The 25,021-nt window shown below is 40.6% G+C and overlaps 1 protein-coding gene across 1 annotated transcript; it reads right to left on the reverse strand.

Moving 5' to 3' along the window:
• Positions 1-10,885: 10,885 nt before the first annotated feature.
• On the reverse strand, positions 10,886-11,554 carry LOC139461356 (uncharacterized). Its single transcript, XM_071242969.1, has one exon. The coding sequence runs from the start codon at positions 11,552-11,554 to the stop codon at positions 10,886-10,888; it is 669 nt and encodes a 222-aa protein (XP_071099070.1).
• Positions 11,555-25,021: the final 13,467 nt, after the last annotated feature.

A 25,021-nucleotide genomic window follows, 5' to 3' on the forward strand; every position in this document is an offset into this window, starting at 1 on the left:
TGTCTGATCCATCATTAAATATGCATAAACTATTATTTGAAATGAAGTCTTCCAGGAGTTTACCTTTGTTGTTGGTATCTGTACTTCCCCAAAGAGGGTTATGCCCATTCAGGTCACCCATAATGACGCAGGGTCTTGGGAGCTGATCAAACAAATCCTGAAGATCAGACTGCAGAAGAGGAGGCGAGGGTGAAATGTATAAAGAGCAAAGTGTGAAGGTGATATGTAAAGAAAGACGGACAGCAACAGCTTGAAGGTTGCCTTTGAGAGGGACAGGGCTATGGATGACATCCTGCCTCACCAAAATAGAAGCGGCACCTGGGTGAGTGAGTGAGTGAGTTAAAGTTTAACGTCACATCGGCAATATTTCAGCCATATCGTGACGAAACAAAATTTGACATTAACAATATATTTTAAACTGTATAAAATTCTACCAACAAAGGGCAGTAGAATAACTAGAATATCACAGATTTTCATAAAACTAGTCAGAGAGCATGTAAAAATATATTAACAGGTGACAATACAACATAAAAACAGGCTATAGATCGCCAACGACTGAAGGTAGATCACCACGCAAGGGTCCATGGGGACTTACAGTACTTTTGCTACCTGCATGGACCCCAGCAGGATTTACACCATCCCTTCAGTGGTTGGCGATTATTGTCAATTTAGCCGAATTAAAAGAACATATATTCTGCGATTAAAAACATGGTTATAATAAATATACTGTGAGTGACGGGGACTTACGTACCATCTCCGGGGGACAATCATTTTACACTACTTCAACCCCCTTCGAGGTACAGCCACTGACAATCTTAGTTATCCAATTTATTCAACCAGTATTAAAAGATCATTTATTAATTACAAAACACATTTATCAAAATTTATGTACAAGTTCTATTTCTTTTAAAAAGTTAATTATTAAATGAGACGAAACATTATTAAAAAGATCCATTATTGAAGTTGCACTGAAATATTTATCCCTTGTGATGGAAAAATCAATACAGTCAAGCAGGACATGCTTGACCGTGATTCTCTCATCACAAGGGATACAAAACGGAGGATCTTCACCTTTTAGTAAATATTCATGTGTATATCTGCTGTGGCCAATACGACATCGTCGCATAATGACCTCTTCAAATCTGGACTGACAACCCAAGTAGGTATAACCGATATTTGGTTTGATTGCATGTAATTTATTGATACCTACTTGGGTGTCCCACTTCTTCTGCATTAGATTCCGGATGTAAGATCTAATGACGGGTTTATAATCGGTGTACGGGATCAGAAGTGGTGTCACAGATTTTTTGAGTGCTGCTTTTGCAGCAGCATCGGCCATTGAGTTGCCAACTATTCCAACATGGCTGGGCAACCAACAGAAGACAATGTCGTATTGGCCAGTAGCAAGTTCATTATGTAATTCAATGATGTCAAGTAAAACGGGATGCTTACACGAATTATGTTTGATAGCCTGAAGACAGGACAGAGAGTCTGAAAAAATAATGAATTGCATATGTTTAGATCGTTGAATATATTCAAGAGCTGTTAAAATAGCTTTTGATTCTGCTGTAAATATTGAAGAATTACCTGGCAATCTGGTTGATATAGTTTTGGTTCCAACGATGGTGGCGCTGGCGACAGCGCCACCATCCTTGGATCCATCCGTAAAGATTGATTTGTAAGTATTGTAAGAAGCTCGTAATTGATTATATTCTTGTTGGTACTGAAGTTGATTTGTGTCTGCTTTCTTTAGTTTGGAAAGTGACAGGTCCACATGTGGCTGCACCAATTGCCATGGAGGAGAAGACAGGAGTCGGAAAGGAGATATAGTTTTGAGATCAATATCAGCAGCAGAAAGGAAAGTTTTAATTCTTATTCCCAGAGGGGGAATAAGAGATGATTTCTTATGGTACAGTTCCTCATAAAGGGGATTAAAAACGCAGTTGTAGGCAGGGTTGGACTCATTAGAATATAACTTTGTAATATACTGTAAAGATAGTTTAATGCGGCGGTTTTTAAGTGATGGCTCATCGGCCTCAATATACAAGCTGTTAATTGGAGAAGTACGGAAAGATCCAAGGCAGAGTCTTAGACCTTGATGATGAATAGCATCTAATAGTTTTAGATTGCTTTTGCAGGCTCCACCATAGATGATGGAGCCATAATCCAGCTTAGAACGGATGAGTGAACGATATAAGTGAAGAAGGGTTGACTGGTCCCCTCCCCACTTGGAATTGGAGATAACTTTTAATAGATCTAGCGCCTTTAGGCATTTTGCTTTTAGATATTTAATGTGTGGTAGAAAAGTAAGATGGTGATCAAAAATTATACCTAAGAATTTCGCTTCCTTTACAACTTTAATTGGAGTGCCTGCTAGATGTAAGACTGGATCATTATGTGGTTTATATTTCCGACAGAAATGAATGCAATTTGTTTTTGATTTAGAAAATTTAAATCCATTACGTTCAGACCAATCATTGATTTTATTAAGACAAAGCTGCAACTGTCTCTCTATCGTGTGCATGTTTTTTCCTCGACAGGATACATTAAAATCATCAACAAACAATGACCCATCAACAGAGTCAATTAAAACCTTAGATAAACTATTTATTTTTATACTAAACAAAGTTACGGATAAAATGCTACCCTGTGGGACACCCTGATCTTGATCATAAACATCAGACAAGGTGGATCCTACACGTACCTGGAAACTTCTATCAGTTAAAAACTGTGATATGAAATTAGGCAAACGGCCTCTCAATCCCATGTCATGAAGGTCTTTTAAAATGCCGTGTTTCCAGGTTGTATCATAGGCTTTTTCTAAATCGAAAAATATTGATACAGTGTGTTGTTTATTGATGATAGCATTTTTTACAAATGTCTCCAATCGAACCAAATGGTCAATAGTACTTCTATTTTTTCTAAAACCACATTGAATATTTGTAATAAGATTATTTGTTTCTAAGTACCAAATTAATCTGTTATTGACCAGTCTTTCCATGGTCTTACACACACAGCTCGTAAGAGATATTGGCCTATAGTTAGAAGGATCCGTATGATCCCGGCCAGGTTTAGGTATTGGAATGACGACAGCATTCCGCCAAGATGAAGGGAAGTCTCCCGTTGTCCAGATATTGTCAAATATATTTAATAGTGTTTCTAAACACGAATCAGGCAAATGTTTGAGAAGTTGATAATGAACATTATCAGGCCCTGTAGCCGTATCATGAGCTTGGTCCAAAGCAGTATGCATTTCATGAAGGGAAAAGATTTCATTGTAATCCTCCCCGTTATTAGAATTAAAATTTATATTAGTTTTTTCCTGGCGTTCTTTAACTTTCTGAAATGTTGGAGTATAATTTAATGAGGAGGAATGTTTAGCTAAAGTTTCACCTAATTTGTTTGCTATATCAGATTTATTTGTAAGTAAGTGAGTACCCTCCTTAAGATGTTTGACAGTTGCTTTAGAGCCTTTTCCTTTAATTTTATTCACCATATTCCACACCTTCGACATAGGGGTTCGTGAATTTATTTTTGAAACATAATTCTGCCAAGACTGCCGTTTGTTTTGTTTAAAAGTACGACGAGCTTTAGCATTTGATATTTTAAATTGATTTAAATTGTGGACTGTGGGATGGTGGCGGAAATATTTCTCTGCCTTCTTTCGAGCTTTTCTAGCATGTTTACAAGTTGTGGTAAACCATGGTTTACGGATATGTGGAGTTGTAGAAGACTTCGGAATACAACCATCAGCAATCTCGATTAATTGATCTGAAAAAACTTGAATAGGATCAGTGGCACAGTTCAATAATTCAGGCTTAAGTTTGTCTCTACATAATGATTCAAAGATAGACCAGTTTGCCTTCGTGAAATTCCATCTAGATGAAGGTGGAACATCTGATGGATTGACAGTTGAAAGAATAGTGGGAAAATGGTCACTGCCACAGAGGTCATCATGGACCGACCATTCAAATTCATTTAGTAAGTTTGAGTCAGTGAGGGATAAATCAAGTGAGGAATATGTTCCAGTTCCAGGATGCAGATAAGTATGTGAATCATCATTAAATATACATAAATCATTAGTGGAGATGAAATCCTCAAGTATTCTCCCCTTAGCATTTGTGTTATTACCACCCCAAAGAGGATTGTGGCCATTCAAGTCACCTGTGATTATACAAGGCTTGGGGAGTTGATCATAGAGTGCCTGAAGATCTGACTGCTGAAGAGAGGAGGAAGGAGGAATGTAAAGAGAACATAAAGTGAAGGCAAAATGTAAGGTTAGCCGGACTGCTATGGCCTGAAGTGGGGTATCAAGTGTGACAGGGCTGTGAATAACATCCTGCCTCACAACTATTGAGGCTCCTCCAGAGGCCCTCTCACCCGGAGGTGAGAAATGATGGTATGAACTGTACCGTCTTAAGTCAAAGGAATCCGTGATTTTGAGATATGTTTCTTGCAAACATAAAGCTGATGGTTTATAATCTTGAACTAAAAGCTGTAAGTCATTAAAATTATGCCGAAGTCCTCTACAATTCCACTGTAATATATTTGGAGAAATCATGGTGGTTCAATCGGTGATCTGGGGGAATTATCACTCCGCCCGATGAGCTGCGGAGTGACATCCATCTGCAGAGGTTCATACGGATTATGAACCTCTACGGGGGTTGTCAAAGGCACTGGTACCGCAACATGTTTCAGTGCCCTTAATTCTTTTTTTCTTAACTTTTTTTCACTTTTTGACAGATTGGCCTTCTGTCGTGGCTCAGGTTGTGCTTCAGGTAGAGGGTCTTTTTGTGTCTCAGTCAGAGAATCTGTTTGTGTCACAGGCAGAGGGTTCAAATGAATCTCGGTTTGTGTTTCAGAAGAAGCAGATTCTTCACAAATTGGAAACAAAATGGTTTGTTTGTCTGAGATCCAGGATATCGCTGTCTGACAGCCAGCAGCTACTTTGCTGATAGAAGAGGACACTGTGGCAGAATACGATTTCGAGGAAGGATTTGGAGGTGACAGTTCCGCAACCAATTTCTTAGCATCAGAAAAAGAGATGTTATTTGTGTATTTGATTGTATTAATTTTACTTTCTCTTTCAAACTTCGGGCATAATTTGGAAGATGACATGTGTTCACCGTTGCAGTTTGCACACTTCATAACATTTGTGCAGTCAGTGCTGTCATGTTTGTCACTGCAACGGGAACACACTGGAGAGTTTCTACGGAATCTGGCACCATGACCAAATTGCTGACATTTGAAGCAACGGAGTGGACTAGGTACAAAAATATCCACTCCCAGGTTGAAATAGCCAGCTTTGAGAGATTTTGGAAGTGAAGAAAGAGCAAATGTGAAAAGATAAGTATGTGTTTTAATGATATTGTCATGTTCTTTTCTTGTGAATCGTTTAACTGCGATAACACCTTGGGGTTTTAGCTCAGCCACAATGTCCTCCTCGGACATGTCTGACAGACACTTGGAACGATCTCTGACAATACCCTTGCACGAATTCAGTGATTTGTGCTCAGAGACAACAATCTCTGTATTTGCAAAGTGATGTGCATTGAGAAGATTAATAGATTGTTGTCTCCTAGCACATTCCACCAATAAGGAACCACTACGAAGACGAGTGACGTTTTTGACGTTACCACATATTCCCTCTATTGCCTTGGAAATGATAAAAGGGTTAACTTTGAGTGGGGTGCCATCTAATCCTTCCACAACCAGAAATCGTGGCCATGAATCAGGATTGTGTACAATTGTTTCATCATCTGATGAAACAGCATCTACATCTACATGTCTTCGTTTAGTCTTTGAACGAGAACCAGCGGATTGTGGGTTAGACATGATGAAAGAAAGAAGATTCGACATCCCTGCTCCCCTCCCGCCATCGAGTGTCAACAAGGACGGTGTCACAGTGGAAGCCAGGCTGCAACACCAGGGCTACAGGAATGCTATACTCCAGAAATAAAGACATGAAAAGCTATGAAGACTAAAAGAAGTAATGTCAGGCTGGTTCGGCCCATGACAAAATTCCCAAGAACCACAGATTTCAGAGGTCTGTATCACCAGATTGGCCCATGAGCCACCGCCTTCTGGCATAGGACTCTAGGCAAAATATATATGCGCATCAATAATGATATCATATTTCACGATAAACAAGTTTGTAATATGATATTTCTAATATAGGTTTTCCATGCACAGGGCACGGCATGACCAGCCGATTGATAGAACCGGGCCCATTCTACCACCCGTCTAGGTGAAGTAAGGGTCAAAGTGGTGTGTTGGGCGAAAGGAACACCTGTTCCTGGCTCCAATGCCCTCAACCACCAGAATCCCGTCCTCCACCGACACAGGGGCGCAACCCACGGCAAACAGGTTGCCCACTTTGGTCGCCTCTTACGACCAGCAATGGGGTGCTGTGGAAATATTCTACCCCGGTTCCACACGGGGGAAGAGCTATTAGCGCTACCCAGCACTCACCACGAGGAGGTTGCTCTTCACGAGTGCCTTTTGGCACCTGGAGGTGAAAACGAATGATATGATTTGTACTGACGAAAATCAAAGTTATCTGTATCTTTCAGGTATGTTTCTTGTAAACTAAACGCTGATGGTTTAAAATCTTGTGATAATAACTGGAGATCATTAAAATTGTTCCTAAGTCCTCTGCAATTCCATTGTAATAAATTAGAAGCTCCGCTCATGGAGGTTCAACAGGGGTACGTAAGCAAGTGGAGGTGACATTCCCATGTCCTGGGAGGGGTGGAGTAACCTCCATGTCAAATGGTTCAAAAGGATTATGAACCACAACAGGGCACGCAACAGGAGAAGGCTCCTCCAAGTGCTGGAGTGCCCTGGCCTTTCTCCTCATTTGCTTTTTCGTTTGCTTTTTTGATAGATGGGCTTCACCCTGAACTGTTTCAATTTCTTCTGTGATGTCTGGTTCATTTTGTTGACTGGTTAATGTTTGCAGATTCTCGGTCTGAGATGAAGATGACAGTGTTGCGGGTTTACTTGTCGTAGCTTCATCAATGATGATCTGGTCATCATTGATCCAAGAGATCGCAGTTTGACAGTGGATTGATTTAGTCATTTTGGAACCTGAAGACAGAGAAGTGACTGTGGCTGAAGACACTGCTGCCGAATAGGAAATACTGGAAGGTGTCTGAGATGGTAGAAGTGGCTTTTTGGCATCAGAATATGAAATATTGTTTGTATGCTTGAGTTTTAATATCTGAGATTCACGAACGAAAATTGGGCAGGATTTAGACAAAGACAAGTGTTCCCCGCTGCAGTTGGCACATTTGAGCACATTTGTGCAATCTGTACCATCATGAGGACCACCGCAACGGAGGCACCTTGTCTTAGCAGTGCAAGATTTGGCTCCGTGACCAAAGTGTTGACACTTGAAACACCGGAGTGGATTTGGAACATAAACCTCCACTTCGATGTTGAAGTATCCAGCTTTAATTGATTTTGGAACAGTAGACATGGAAAAAGTGAAGAGATATGTTTGTGTATTAATTATTTTGCCATCTTCTGATTTTCGTGTGAACCGCTTAACAGCGGTGACACCTTGAGGTTCTAGTTCAGTAACAATCTCTTCTTCAGACATTTCTGACAAACAACGCGAACGATCTCTTATGATACCTCGACTAGAGTTCAGTGTGTTGTGCACAGAGACAGCAACTCGCATGTTAACAAATTGTTTGAGACCCAACAAATTGATAGATTGCTGTCTCCGTGCACACTCCACGAGGATGGAACCAGAACGAAGACGAGTAACGTTCTTTACTTCGCCACAAGCACTTTGGATGCCCTTTGATATGGCAAATGGATTCAGCTTCAGAGGAGTATCATCTGCAGATGCTATAACGATGAATCGTGGCCAAGAATCAGCAACGATAGGTGACACTTCGTCGTCAGACGAAACAGAATCGACGTGTCGACGTTTGTTTGCTTTAAACGAACCCGGAGATTTGTTGTGAGACATGATGGGAGAATTTGATTCGACACCTTTGCTCCCCACCCGCCATCGAGTGTCAACAAGGACGATGCTGTAGAGGAAACCTATCTACAACACCGGGGTTACAAGGGTGTTATACTCAAGCAATATACACATAGGTAGCTAAGATTGACAAACAGAATTGAAAGTCAGGCTGGTTCCCTTGACAGTAATCTGAAGTCACATAGAACCTAGAGGTTGATATATAGCCAGATTGGCCCATGAGCCATCGCCTTCAGGCGTAAGACTCTAGGCAATTACTTCAATCCAAAATTGATAATTCACACAAGTTATGTACGGCCAAGACCAAAATATACATCAAAATACAACACAGGTGTGCATATACAATATTACGCACAGGGCCTGGCATGACCAGCCGATTGATAAGACCGGGCCCATCTTACCACCCGTCTAGGTGAAGTAAGGGTCGAAGTAGTGTGTTGGGCAAAGGAACACAGTTCCAGGAACCAGTGCCCTCAACTACCAGACTCCCGTCCTCCGCCGACACAGGGACGCAACCCACGGCAAACGGGCTGCCCACTTTGGTCGCCTTTTACGACCAGCAATGGGGTGCTGTGGAAATTATTCTGCCCCGGTTCCACACGGGGGAAGAGCTATTAGCGCTACCCAGCACTCACCACGAGGAGGTTGCTCTTCACGAGTGCCTATTTACAATGGAATTTTTAATGAACGATTCTAAACGCACTAAATGATCGATAGTACTTCTGTTTTTCCGGAAACCACATTGTATATTGGAAAGAAGATTATTTGTTTCCAAGTACCACACTAATCGATTATTTACCATGCGTTCCATCGTTTTACAAACACAGCTAGTTAAAGAGATAGGTCGGTAATTTGATGGATCAGAATGATCCCGCCCAGGTTTGGGAATGGGGATAACAATGGCATTATGCCATGAAGGAGGAAAATTCCCAGATATCCATATTTGATCAAATATATCTAAAAGTGTCTCCAGACAGGAATCAGGTAAATGTTTTAAAAGCTGATAATGTATGTTGTCAGCTCCCGTTGCTGTGTCATGAGCTTGCCCAAGGGCGGTGTGTAGCTCATGTAATGAGAAGACTTCATTATAGTCTTCACCATTATCAGAAGTGAAATTTACTTTGATCTTCTCCTGTTGTTTCTTAATTTTTTGAAACTCCAGGACATAATTAGATGTTGAAGAATGTTTTGCCAACGTTTCTCCAAGCTTATTGGCAATGTCAGTTTTATCTGTTAATAACGTGTCATCATCCTTAATTAAGATGATGAACAGAAGATTTTGAGCCTTTGCCTTTTATTTTCTGAACCATGTTCCACACCTTGGACATGGGCGTACGGGAATTTATTTTGGAGACATAGTTCCTCCAAGATTGACGCTTATTCTGTTTAAAAGCACGTCGTGCCTTGGCATTTGTAATTTTAACTCTATCCAAATTATGGACTGTAGGATGTTGGCGAAAATATTTTTCTGCTTTCTTCCTACACTTTCTGGCCTGTTTGCAGTCATTTGTAAACCATGGTTTACGAATATGGGGATTTGCAGAGGACTTCGGAATGGTTTGGTCAGCAATGTCATTCAATAAATCCGAAAACAACTGTATCGGATCTGGAATATTCTGGAAAATGTTATGTATTAATTTGTCAGTACACAGTACCTCGTATAAGGACCAATTGGCATTGGTAAAGTTCCACCTGGATGACGGGGGTTCATCAGTAGGGTTAACAGTCTTAAGTATAGTGGGAAAATGATCACTCCCGCCGAGGTCATCAGAGTCTGTGAGTGACAGATCGAGGGTAGAATAAGTACCAGTGGCTGGATGTAAATAAGTGCTGGAATCATCATTAAAGATACAAAAGTTATTGTCAGAAAGAAAATCCTCAATGATTTTTCCTTTATTATTAGCATTTGGACTTCCCCACAACGGGTTGTGTCCGTTCAGATCACCCATGATAATGCAGGGCTTTGGAAGTTGATCATATAGATTTTGAAGATCAGACTGTCGAAGATCAGAAGAAGGAGGGATATACAAAGAGCACAGCGTAAAAGCAATGTGCAGAGTCAGACGAACAGCAACAGTCTGAAGATTTGTATTAAGAGCTACAGGGCTATGTATGATGCCCTGCCGCACCAAGATAGTTGAGCCTCCCGTTGCTTTATCTCCAGGAGGAGAAAAGGAATGATAATCATCGTACTGCCTTAAGGTAAACTGATCTGTAGTTTTCAGGTATGTTTCCTGAAGACATAATGCTGACGGTTGAAGATCCTGTATCAATAATTGTATCTCATTAAAAGTCCTCTGCAATTCCACTGTATGATATTTGACAACTGAGTCATGGTGGCTCAATTGGAGACCGCTCGCGTGAATGTGAGGAGGAACTACTCCTCCGCCTGTCCTGAGAGGACAGAGTAACCTCCATGTCCAGAGGCCCAAAGGAGTTCTGTAAAGGAACTTCTGAAGGCGAAGGGACAATAGGTGGCTGTTTTCTACTCAATTTCTTTTTCTCTTTTTTTTCCCAGATTTGCTGGTTGTTTCCCAGACGTTTGCGATTGTGTCTCAGACTGAATTTCAGTCTGAGATCCTGAAGTTGATTGACTGGTGGCAGGAATAGGTTTGGAAATAGTGGAATTTGGAATAGTAGCAACAGGTTGTTCTGACTTGACCCATGTCAAGTCAGTCGGACACGAAATAGATGATGTTGCTACTGGGCGTGAGACTGCAGCGGAGTAAGAAATAGTAGATGGAGTCGTGCTCTGATCTTTCAATAGTTTTTTAGCATCCAGGTACGGTATGTTCCTTTCACATTTCAGTTTCATTGTTTGAGATTCAATCTGCCACACAGGGCAAGATTTAGATGAAGCAACATGAGGGCCAGTACAGTTAGCACACTTCAAATCAGTTTCGCAGTCAGTGCTCTCATGGTTGGTACCGCAACGATGACATACCACAGAGTTACGACAGGACCGAAACGTTGACACTTGTAGCATCGGAGCGGATTGGGAACATACACATCCACTCCGATGTGGAAGTTACCTGCTTTAATTGACTGGGGAAGGGTTGTACGGGCAAACGTCATGAGATACGTATTTGTATTGGTGATGACACCGTCCTTCTTGAATGTAAAACGTTTAACTGCAGTAACAGCCTGGTCTGCCAACTCCGTAGCGATTTCTTCTTCAGACATGTCGGACAGACAACGAGCCCTATCACGAACAATGCCTCGACAAGAATTCAATGTTCTGTGCTCAGACACAGCAACCTCAATATTTGCAAATGTAGAGATAGATAAAAGGTTGAGAGATTGCTGTCTCCGAGCCCACTCCACCAGAAGCGAACCACTACGGAGACAGGTGACGTTCTTGACCTCACCGCAAATCCCGGACACAGCCTTAGAAACAGCAAAAGGATTCAATTTTATGGGTAAGTTATCAGCAGCCTCAATCACCAGGAATTTAGCCCAGGAATCAATAGTTTGAGAAAGATTCCCCGTTGAAATTTCAATTTCCTCCAGACGTCTCTTTCTTTCATTACGAGATGAACCAGATTGTGGGAGAGCCATGTTGAAAAGAAAATGATTCAGCACCCCTGTTCCCCACCCGCCATCGAGTGTCAACAAGGACAGTGTTATATTGCACCGGATATCCAGGATGCAAACACCAGGGATACAGGGATGTTATACTCCAGCGAATATGACTTGTACAGCTATATTTATCTACCAGATGTAGTGCCAGGAAGGTTCAGTCCATGACAAGAAACTGGAGACATAGAGAATAGTGAGGTCAACATCACCAGATTGGCCCATGAGCCACCGCCTTCTGGCGTAAGACTCTAGGCAATTAATTCCATCAAAAATTGTTAATACATACAAAGTATGCATGGCCATGACCAAAATATACATCAAAATACAACAGGAGTGCATATACAATATTACGCACAGGACTTGGCATGACGAGCCGATTGATAAGACCGGGCCCATCTTACCACCCGTCTAGGCGAAGTGAGGGTCGAAGTAGTGTGTTGGGCAAAGGAACACAGTTCCAGGAACCAGTGCCCTCAACTACCAGACTCCCGTCCTCCGCCGACACAGGGACGCAACCCACGGCAAACAGGTTGCCCATTTTAGTCGCCTCATACGACCAGCAATGGGGTGCTGTGGAAATATTCTGCCCCGGTTCCACACGGTGTGGGAGCTATTAGCGCTACCCAGAACTCACCACGAGGAGGTTGCTCTTCACGAGTGCCTTAACGAGTATGAAAACCTTGCATATACTATAAAACAGCCTGAATTATATTTTCTATTGTAGGAAGAGGTTTGTGGTCCGGCAACTGGGACAACGAAATATTTACCGTTTCCTATGACACCCAGGATGATAGCGATCATAATACGGATCCGGAGGTATGTTTAAACCGAGTATAAAAATAGTGTTTTATAACGTATTGTATCTATTTTCTATAAATATATTCGTATACGATGTAAGTGTACTGAGGTGTATTCTGATAAATCTTTATTTACTATTTCCTGTATTTTCGTTCAAGGAACTGATCAATTGCGACACATTGGAAGACATGTCTTGTGATGTGGGAAACCTTATGATTTCCACGAGCGAGGAAGAGTCAGAGGTCAGTACTGGTGAATTTTACTGACGATTAAAAAAGAATGTAATAAAACATTTGTACTGAATTCCACGTTTTGCTTATGTTCACATGCTACTTTGAGTATATCTATTTCTCGACATTATATTTCTTCGATGTAGATGAGTTATTATATTTATTATTTATGGCCGATTCAAGTTATTTAATATAGCATCAATTATCATTCTTTGCAGGGTGAAGATACTGATAGTCCTTAAGACGTTGAACAGTTGGGGGGTGAAGTTGAACCGTACGAACTCGAGATATTCGAACGACAGAGGGTTCGAAGATTCAGACTTAATGTCAACAACTACCGCTTGCAATTTAATCGTGAGTGGTTAAATGTTCAGAGACGCGAGAATTTACCAGTCATCTTGAGAATGATGTTTGACCGTATACTGGAGAGTCTACGTCATCAGGTAGATGGTCAAGATAATGACAGAGTAGGGTTAGCTATTCGTCAACCAGCTTTGAACGCTCCAATGAGGATAGGTTTCCGTCACCATATAGAGCTAAGAGGAGAAGACATCATGAACCTGATTGAAAAGTTTCATCAAAGTAATGTCGATCTCGCGGTAGATGACACTATGACCATCGAATTTTTACACGTCGAGGATCCAAACCGTGTTGGCGAAGGAAGAGGTCATAGATCTAAGAAAGCTCCAATAAGTATAGAATGTTTTAAAGAAATGAAGAGGTCTATTTTGAAGATAAGGAACAATGATGATCTCTGTTTTGGTAGGGCCCTTGTGACAGCCATACACTACTGTTCAAAACCCGAACCGTTGGACAGAAAACATCCCGATTATGTCGCCTGGCGTAAAAAGCTCAGATCCCTGACAGAAATTCGTAAGAAAGGTGACAGGCAATGAGATGAAGCGATAAACCTAATGCAGAACGCTGGGATTGTCGTGGGTCCGTGTCTAGGTCGGGAAACATGGGAAGCATTAGGCAGACACCTGGCTCCTACTTATCAGCTAAAGATATATTTAGCAAATATTTTCAACAAGCTGATGTACAAAACCCCCGTTGTAGATGCTGAAAACATCCTACATCTGTTTCATAATGAAAATCATTATGACGTGATCACTACCATGACAGGATTCACTGGATATAATGGATACTGCGAAGTTTGCGATATTGGCTACAGTACAGTCAACAATCATAAATGTACCCGTGACTTCCACTGTTATCAGTGTAAACTGCCTGGTTTTTGCGGGGCTAAGATTGACATGGGTGTGAGCTGTTTGACCTGTAATCGATGGTTCGTCAATGTCCGATGCTATCAAAGTCATTTGACACGAGCCATAGATGGAGCATCTACCTGTGATGTGTTTCATCGCTGCAAGCAATGTCTGGAGGAATTTAAAACGTCGATTGATCACGTTTGTTCGGAAAACAGAGACTGTAAGATTTGCAAGCAGCCCTTGTCTCTGGACCATCGATGTTATATCCAGGCAATACAGGATGAGGAAATGATGCAGCAGTTGCTCCAAGGGATGCCGGGAGCGTCTCGAGATTGTAGGAAACGCGATATACCCCAGGGAAGGGCCAAACGTCGATTCATATTTTACGATTTCGAGACCGCTCAAGACACCAGTAAACACGTGCCCAATTTATGCATGACACACTTAGGGTGAGGGGGATTTATTGGAAACAAGTCTGACAACTTGTGCGATACCTGTCCATGGCGAGCTGAAGGAGAGGGACCAAGCCGAGTGAAGGTATTTAAAGGTGCATCCTCGCTGAACGATATGGGCGACTGGTTGCTCAGGGTTGCCGACGGTGGAACAAAGAAAAAGGGAAAGAAAAGAAAGAGGCAGTCAGACGATGACTCTGAGGATGGTACGGATGAAGGGGACGATGATGAGGAAGAGGAGGCCATTATAGCCATAGCCCACAATTATTGGGGATATGACGGACACCTTCTGCTACAGTATCTTCATAAGAAGATAGTGAAACCTCCCGAGATACTTATGCGTGGTCAGCAAATACTGCAAATGAAGGAGTGACTTTTAAAGATTCACTAAATTTCCTCTCCATGCCTCTTAAAAACGTCCCAAAGACCTTTGGATTGTCGGAGCTGCAGAAGGGCTACTTTCCTCATTTCTTCAATACTGCTGCCAATGAAGATTACATCGGACCCTATCCCCCAGTAGAGAGTTATGGCGCTGACAGCATGTCTATCATGGATAGAGAAGCTTTCATGAAATGGTACGATGGCAAGATAGCCCAAAATGCTGTATTTGACATGGGGGAAGAAATTCTGGCCTACTGTCTGAGTGATGTCGATATTTTGAGGAGAGGATGTGCTGCCTTCCGACAACTCTTTATCGATCAAAACCGGGTTGATCCCTTTAAAGATGCGATAACCCTCCCCATGGCCTGTATGCTGGTTTACAGACAGAATTATCTTCCTGAAAATACGATCGCCATTATCCCACCTCTGGGTTACAGACCTCATGTTTGCTATTCTATTCAGTCACTACAGTGGTTGGCGTGGTTAATGAATGTTGATCCAACTTTGGACATACAACATTCCTGAAATGGTGGTGAAATGAGATTTCACTGTTCCAATGGAAAAACCTACAGCGTAGATGGCTTCGACAAGAAGACAAAAACAGTGTACGAATACTTGGGATGTTTCTGGCACGGCTGTGCTAGATGTCATAAAACCAGTAGAAGTAAGCCTCATCCCACCCATCAACAAATATGGTAAATACCCAGTGGGTCATCCAAAGATAGTAGATAAGCCGGACGTGTCGAGACTGTTTGATTTACATGGTCTCGTCATGTGTCGCATACTCCCACCAAAGCGGTTATACCATCCCCTGCTTCCCTACAGAACCTGTGGCAAACTCATGTTCCCCTTATGTAGGACATGTGCTGACTCTCAACAGCAGGAGACTTGTTCCCACATCGATGAGGAGAGAGCCTGGGTTGGGACTTACGCCACGGTAGAAGTTCAGGAAGCTGTGAGGGAATGCGACTATGAAGTTCTACACATATTCGAGGCTTGGCATTTTGAGGAATTTGCACAGTATGACAAGGACAGCAGGCAAGGGGGATTATTCACTGACTATGTCAACAATTTCTTCAAGTTGAAGCCAGAAGCCAGTGGACCTCCCGAACAGTGTGAAAACCTTCAAGAGTATGTATGTCCAGACCATATTCGACAAAGAAGGCATGAGACTTAACGAGGCAAACGTATTGAAAAACCCTGGACTCAGAATGTTGAGCAAGGCTTGTCTCAATAATTTCTGGGGTAAACTCGCTCAACAGGAATCGGTTACAAAATCAGAATATTTGTCCGATCCAATGACGTTTTTTCATATGCTATTGGATGAAAGCTTACGGGTACAGAGCGTACTGGTGATCAATGATAACCTATTGTTCGTCTCTTATGAACCCGAGAACGATTATCTCACACCGCACTCGGCTTCCAATGTTGTCATCGCTGCCTGGGTGACTGCTCAAACTAGACTAAAGCTTTACAGCTACATAAAACCATTGGACCGGCGCGTGCTCTATTTCGATACAGACAGCGTGATCTACGTACACCGTCCAGAAGAATGGAATCCACCGCTGGGCGATTCTCTAGAACTTACAGACGAATTGGATGGGAATTCCATTAAAACATTCGTATCGGCCGGTCCGAATTATAGCTATTTGCTAGCCAAACCCAGGAAGGACGGTACACAAACTACCTGTAAAGTGAGAGGCTTCACTTTGAATTATCAAGCCAGTAAGAAATTAAACATGGAAAGAGTTGATTATTAACAATGGTGAAGATACAATAACTATTGATTATCCTTCTCAGATAACCCGGGGAGGCCTGCGAAAAAATAATGAAATCGTGTCTAAACACGTGTCGAAGAAATACAGACGTGTTAATACAAAACGTAGACTGCTTTCAAATACAGAGTGAATACAGGCAGAAACGCTACCTTATGGCTGGGTTGAATAATTGTATAAGTTAGATTCTTTTTAGTTTTTTAACTGTCATTTGATAACTGTATATATATATTATTATTACTATATTTCATGTGAATAATATGTATCTGTAGTCATCAGCATGTTTGTACATTATACGTGTTGCACTTTGAATACGCTGTATTATTTGAGGCTTGATTAATATCTGTATTCCAGTTTTGACAACCACTGTACGTCATCGTTGTGTATACCATGTAACAAATTCTGAAGTTTGTTTTATAAATATATGTGTATGTATGTATGTATGTATGTATGTATGTATGTATGTATGTATTTAATTCGATTATTGTTGCCTAATTGTTGCAAAGAATTTTATAATAAGAGCTTGAATTGTTTTATGGTATTGATTCTGTACATATTTTCATAAATACATAATCATTGTTACCATATGAAAATAGCATATGTTTCTTTTATTTACTTGACACGACGAGTAGTCGGATAAGTAATATCGTTATTACGGGTGCTACCAATGAGTGGTAATCTCTGATTGGACTACGCTTACCGACAGTCACATGGTTGTCTGGAGTAGATTAGCGATTGGTTTAGACTAGTCACGTTATTTAGAGTGTTGTCAACACTGCGAGAAGACTCGAGAATGTTGGAGAGAGGAGACGTGTAAATGCTGAGCTCCACTTCAAACCACAGGGCAGAAAATTCAACACAATTCTTTTATTTTAGTATGCACTAAGTCTAGAATAGCATTCACTAAGGTACATAAAAGTGCTCAAATCATAATGGGGTAGGACCCTGGGTGGATGGTGGAGGGGTGGGACCCCTGGGTGGGGGAGGGACCCTGCGGGTAGAAATCAGCCAATGAGAGGACAGAAATATATGACGTCATTACTCTGGGTTGGGAGGTGGGGGAGGGGGAGGGGGACCCTGCGGGTAGAATCAGCCAATGGGAGGGCTGCAATATATGATGGGCAGAAATCAGCCAATGGGAGGGCTGCAATTAAAAAACGGGCATAAGTGCACTGTATACTACTCTTGTCTTATGGTCATAGTTAGGTTGCTGTCATAGGACCTCTGTGAGTCAAGAGTCAATGGCTGTAGAGTCTTAAGCCAGTGTAGAGATTGGAATATATATTCTGTGCTTTGTCCAAACCTTCCATCTAAATTTATCTACTTTTTTGCAGTTAGTTTGATGGGTCTTTGGTGATGAAAAGTTGTTGTTTTTTGCAGTATGGAAGAGGTGTGGAAAGGCCATGGCTTCCCACTGAGACCCCTTAAAGGAAGAAACTGGGTACTGCCCTTCACCTGTTGCAATGTTGATGATATCAGAGGTCCACACTTGGACCGTCTTTGTTTTGGAAACATGTTGTTGTATTGATGAACGTTTCTGATGCAAGTGGTTCTGAAGTTCCTTTGGTATTTCTTTTTCAAGTTCATCTTCACTGTCTGTGACACAATCATCATTGTCACCATCATCAACAACATCATTAGTGTCTACTTCAGTTTCAGCTGGGCTGGTAAGGTATTTCCATAGCAATGGATCCTCTATTGTACTGGTCTCTGTCCATGTATCACTCAGGGTAATATCTCAGTAGACAGGATTTTCATTCTTCAAATAATGCAATGCTCTATTCACACTGGGGTCTAATGTAATGACTATGTGCACTACCAGCGTCAGACAATCTTCTTTTAAGAGAAAGAAGAACAATCTGTGAATCAGTGGTCACTCTTGGAAGAACACTTGCTACCTAACTTAGATCTGCTGGTACTAAAACAACAGATCCATGTATGCAATGCTGAGCACCCTTTGGTTTGCCTACTATCTTGATAAATGGGATAATGCGGCATTTGCGGTGCAGCTCAAGAGTTATCAGATTATCCAGCTCTGGAGGAATCTTTTCCAGTCCAAGGTTGTTCAAAATTGCCTGTGGAGGTAGTTTCTTTTTGCTAAGAGATTTATGGCAAGTCTTGCATAGAGCCTGTTGAACACCTAGCCTTGATATCTTCAGGAAGCTTTTGGTAGTGATCCAAAGAAAAGTGTTGGAACATATTCCCTATAAGTGAGTGAGTGAGGTAATGCTTTACGTCACATCGGCAATATTTCAGCCATATCGTGACGTATTCCCTATAAAACAATCTGTTACAGCATGTGCATGCATAACTTGGACCCTTTCCAATGGCTTCCTGAAACTGTAAAAGGTCTTTGATTATAGCTGGTGTCATGTAAACGGGAGTTTGTGGCGGAGTAGGTTCTGTGAGAAGTTGATGTCTTTTCTCTTGCTCAGCTTGTCGTGAGGTAATTTTTGTTTTCTTATCCTAGGAACATGCTCGGTCCCTGGGAAGTCTATGTATGCTCACCACTGATATATAAATATATATTTGTTAGCTACTTATATATATGATGTTCATGTAAATAAATCTGTTTTTTTTGTAGTAGTCGTCTCTTGTTCTACCTGGATAAGCTACCCCTTTTAGTCAGAACATCATAATACTTCGGGATGGGAGTCCAGCAAGTCTCCCACAGAAGAGGGCATGGCACAGCAAGTCGTGTCTTCTGGACAGATCTCTATATGGGACTCCGGGACGTCATTCAAAGATGAAGGCAGGATACAGTATGCCATGTCTCCTGCGCACACCAGCAAGAAAGCAGGCACAGCAGAGACTGTCATGTCAGCCCTTATCATTCAAACCAGCCATATGACCACGGCGAAGCTTGCCCTGAGAACCAAGGAATCGACGGAACTATCACTTCCAGCCGCAGTGGACAGCCACTTTCACCTCGATCGCACCAGGACCCAACTGTGTGGTAGCCTGTCCAGAGCCAGCACCGATACAGCAATCCACTTCCAGTGCCCTGACAACCCTGACTCTATGCTGAGGACCCTCTGCTAACAGCAGTCCCCTTTTACGGCAAGCATGTGTTGTTCAACATATACCAATAGTAAATAAAATCTATCGTTTAGTTAATAAATCATTCTGGAATGTAGAGGAGCATTACTTGCAGAAGACAAAAAAACTTCATGTTTTGTAACATATCTTGTTGATATCAAATTCAAGGGTATAAATGTACTATTATAATGTGATTGTTTGATTTGGTGCAGTAATTGATGCATTGTATTAAAACCATCTTTCTTTTTATTTTTAGATCAACATTACTGCCAAACTAGTCAGCATCCTCATTGTAAAAGACTGTCTTATCTACGGTGACATGAAAAAAATGAAGAAAGTCCTGATCTGCGATTCGACTGGATGCATTGGACTAGTCTTATGGGACAAACTTTGTAATGTAGTAGAGCAAGGCAAGTCATTTTCTTTCACTAATGTGGTACTGAAACAATTCTCAGAAGAGAAATCTTTAACCACATCTCCAACAACTGAGATTGAAGAAGCTGAAGATGTTGAATGTGACGTTGAATGTGACGTTCAGCTTAACCACTATGTTCCTGTCACAATTGGAACAATAGAAAATGTACAAGTCACAAAGACAAATACTTGTTCAAATTGTAATTCACATCTTACCAATGAACCTCTCACTACAACATTCAAATGCGAATCTTGAAAAATGAGACAGAAGACAAAGAACATTCTCAGAAACCTCAAATCAAAATTTACACTAAAGTGTCAAGAATCCGGAGATGTGTTTCACCTACACGCTGAAGGAAATGCATTAAATGAATTGTCTAGATCTTTGAATTGCACAGATGTTGATACAGATCAACTTGAAGAAGCTCTGTTGGCTTGTGATGCTGTAAAAGTGACTCATCAAAACAGAGAAGTCACTGATATTGAACTTGTTTAAGTACTTTGGATGTACTTTGTAGTGAATGAAGAAACATTTGCAACTTAAACATTAATCTTTAAAATGCAGGGTTAGAAATTGGCACTAGTCCTATAGTCCTTGCATTACTGCCCAATACTAAAACTATCCTTAGGACTAGTAGAAATTATAGAAGCTATAAGGACTGGTGGAGTGAAACTGTTAGTTTTCACCGCTGCAATGTCTTTCTTTTCTTCTCCATGAAAAAAACTTTTACTGTGACTCTCATAGTCAATATTTCATGTACATAATATGTCTGTATATATTTAATTATGTTTTTACTATGCTTGTCATAAGAGGCGACTAACAGGATCAGGATGTCAGGCTCGCTGACTTGGTTCATGTATGTCATCCTATCTCAGTTTGGTAAATTGATGCTCATGTTACCAATCTCAGGATTGTCTGGTCCAGGCACAATTATTTACAGACCGCCATCATATAGTTGAAATATTGCTTAATGTGGCGTTAAACAAGCAAACCAAAATCATAACAAAAAAATCATTGGGATGCAACATTTACTAAATGCATAAGTATTTTGTATGTACTTTTAAGTCTATGTACTAGCATTTGCAACTTACATATTAATCTTAAAAATGTATTACAATGTCTTTCTTTTCTTTTTCATGAAAATGTTTTTCCTGTGACTCTTATAGTCAATATTTCATGTACATAATATGTCTGTATATATTTAATATAATAGCGAGGTGGCCTAGCTTTGGTTACTGGTGGCCTATAGCCCGTGTTTTAACCTGTATTAATGATATTGTTATGCTCATATGTTTCATCAATTGTTTTTAAATATGACATTGCATAAATAACTAAATTGTGTATATATTAGCTTGGTCTCGTCGCTATATGGCTGAAATAATGCCGATGCGACGTTAAATTTTAACTCACTTACTCACTCACATGGTACAAAAAGTCATATGAGCTTATGTTATTTGCCACCAACGCACAGCATTGCTGTGACAGTGACCTATTGTGCTTGTCACTATTTTGTTATATTGAGCAACATATGCTTGTCTCAACAGACATCAACTCAATCAGCCTTGTTCACTTGGTTTATTGCATGTCATTGTACACTTATAGTCTGGATCATTGCTATAAAACATGAATCACTTGGTTTTGTGTCTTCTCCTAACATAGATAATTTGCTGACCTTGGTATTATGTAACCAAGAACAAAATAGAACCTAATGTTCATAATAAAACCATGATGTGGCTCCATAATTTTGAAATATGAATAAATGGTTAAATGTCTCTTGGTCTCTGTTGATTTTGATGTGTGAAATACATGAATATAATTTTACTTTTAGTTACTGTTCAGGCTATTTTTTAAAATATTACACACTAATCACTGTGTGCTTCCTAAACACTGCTATAATGTACGACATTGTCGATATGAAAGGTGTGAAACTGACATGTCCTTAAACTTCTATGAACAAGAAAAATGTAATCACAGCTATAAAATATCAGGCCGTATCCTCAAAGGGGGTTGACGTAGTGTAAAATTATTGTCCCCCTGAGAGGATATTGTAAGTCCATGTCATTCAAAGAATATTTCTGGCTACTAGTGTTTTAAACGTAGAATATTTGTATTTTTACTTGTGGCTAACTTTGCAAACAATCGCCAGTTGCTGAGGGTATGATGTAAATCCTGCTGGGGTCCATGCAGGTAGCAAAGGTACTGTAAGTCCCCATGGTCCCCAGTATGGTGGTCTGCCTTCAGTTGCTGACGATCTATAGCCCGCTTTTATATTGTGTCGTCTGTTGTTATCTGATTATATTATTGTTCTGAAACTAGTTTTACATTTAGTGAGTGAGTGAGGTAATGCTTTACGTCACATCGGCAATATTTCAGCCATATCGTGACGAGAAATTAGACATGAAATATACATATATTTAAACTTTATAAAAATCTGTCATCGAAGGACAGTATGAGAACTAGAATATCACAGAAAAGATTTAAAACTAGTTGCGGAAGATTTAAAATCATGAAGTATTAAGGAACAACACAATATAAAAATGGGCTTTTTACATTTAGAATCTGTGATATTTTGCTAGTTGTTATACTGTCCTTCGACGACAGGTCTTAAGATATTATATCAATGCATAATTTGCTCAAGTCACGATGTGGCTGAAACATTGCCGATGTGACTTTAAATATTAACTCACTCACTCACTACAAAATATCAGGAACAACTTCAGTTTGAGTGCAAACACTACCTTTCGTTCACCAGCTTATCTATACACAAATACATTGCTATGGATCTGTATTCTTCACCAACAAACATGCATTCTTACTTGTGCTCCTCATTATTTCATTGCTTATATGGAATGAATTCAGCATTCAACCTGCTTAAATGATAAGTATGGCCATGGTATCCGATGAGTACATGAAGAACAAGCTTTAAACATCTGATAACTCTTTCTTATCTGTAATCAGAATCTGAGGGGAACATATTGTATGCCTAGATATGATTTATAAAGCATTACACAAAATCTGTTTGCAAAAACAAATATAGAAACAATATATTCAACAGGTCACCCAGTTTCTCTTAGCCGCCACTATTCACTGTCATCAGTTGAATCCGTTGGGCAAAACAATACATATTTTATTGTGGATGTAAATCTCAATTCAAACAGTTATGTTTCTAGGTTTGTCAGCACCATACCCATCCTCATGTGTCTTGCCAAAGATATAAAGACATCACTACACCTTTCCTCCCATGTCAACCTAACATAACCAGATATTACTATTCAAAGAGTTAACCCCCCAGCAATCTCACTCTTTCATAAAGAAACTTAGGATTAATATTTACTAATTGTCTATATGTTTCTACACAAATGTTTGGCAAATCTTAAGTGATAACCCTTTCATTCATGTAAAGAAAAATATTTGACACATTTGGGACAGAAGTATTTTGACGACTTAAGTTATTCATGCAATCTTTACTTAATATAACAGCATTAGTGAGTGAGTGAGTGAGTTAAGATTTATAGTCACATCGGCAATATTTCAGCCATATCGTGACTAAATCAAGTTGTACAGTAATAATACATAACTATAAACAATAAAATCTGTCGGCAAAGGACAGTAAAATAACTAGAATATCACAGCTATAAATATAAAACTAGTAAGTAACTATAAAATTTGGACTAATCAATACAATACATTATAAGAGTTGGCTAGAGATCACCAGCAACCAAAGTTAGGCCACCACACAAGGGACCATGGGGACTTACGGTGCATCTGCTTAACAGCATTAAAAAAACCTTCTATTGATACTTTACGATTCAGTATTTACATAATCAGGACATAAAATTAAAAATATTACTTTAGTTCAGATGAAACTCAGTGTAAAATTAAGGAAAACAGCACCATGTAAACAAATGATAATCTTGCTATATTTGCCAGAGTATTAGTTGAGCATCCACAGTCTCATTAGTCCACTTTAGGACAAAGACCAGTCCAAATCAACTATCTACTACCCACGTACCGCCCCCACCCCCTCCCCCCTACCCTAACCTACCCCCCTCCCCCTTACCCTAACCTACCCAACCCGACCCACGTACCCACTACCACTAACATCACGAACAGTTCCATGCAGTGGGGATAAATCAGTCTCGTTGACGACGATGCCCGAGTTAGCTAAATCATTGCCGCTGCAGAGTGCAACAATTAATTAACTTTAAATTTTTGAAATACCATATTTTAAACCTGGAGAATCTCACCTTTCTAAGTCTTAGACGTCCTTGCAACGCTTCTGTTTTCTTTGGGCTTTGCTGGCAGTGTATCGCAGCTTATCAAAGTCATACCTGACCTCCTCACAGCGATAGCACGCAGCTGTCGCGCACTGTTAAGGAGCTTCACTCTTCATATCTCACTTTCCTCTCAGTAATTTGATGTAGCTTTGTGGTCATTCGCTAATGACGTTAAAAAACAGCTGTGATAAAGATAACAATGCATTTTATCGGTCGCAGCTAACGGTAGTGCTGATTGGCTCAAACTGCCGACAGTGGCTCTCACTTCATAGATTCGACGAAATAACAATGCTCCAGTCATGCAGGACCTGTGTTCAGTGGTCAGGGGTGTCAGTGAAACCAGAGTGAGTGAGTATGGTTTTACGCCGCTCTTAGCAATATCACGGCTGTAGACACCAGATATGGGGTTCAAACATTGTACCCATGTCGAGAATCAAACCTGGGTCTTCGGCATGACTAGCGAACGCTTTAACCACTGGGCTACCCAACCGTCCCCAGTGAAACCAGAATACAGTGATAATGAAACTGTGTATAGTTTTCGGGGAACTCCGTTTGTGTTTATCCACAATGGACTAAAAACATCAATTGTCAGGGGCAGTGTATATTCAGCGGATGGACAACGCAGGCATAAACGGACTTTAGAAAAAGATTTACGTTTAAGTGCGTATCTTCAACTGTTCTGCATAGAAAAAAGTGCAAAAGAAAAAACTTGGTATAATATATACATTGTATTTTTTGTTAGCGGTTCATGTGGAAGCTCATATCTGCATTGTCGCATATTCACAACACACCAAATGTAGGCCGTCGGCTTGTCCCATACCGGGCTGTGGCGTTAGGTCGCGAAAACTCAAGCAGGAAGTCCAGCTTG

The sequence above is a fragment of the Haliotis cracherodii genome, unplaced genomic scaffold (genome assembly GCF_022045235.1).
Source record: "Haliotis cracherodii isolate W230 unplaced genomic scaffold, xgHalCrac1.p SCAF_14, whole genome shotgun sequence".
NCBI classification, from domain to species: Eukaryota; Metazoa; Mollusca; class Gastropoda; order Lepetellida; family Haliotidae; genus Haliotis; species Haliotis cracherodii.

Coding starts and splice junctions, on each gene's coding strand:
- LOC139461356 (XM_071242969.1), bottom strand. CDS start 11,554: ATGGCTCTCCCACAATCTGGTTCATCTCGTAATGAAAGAAAGAGACGT.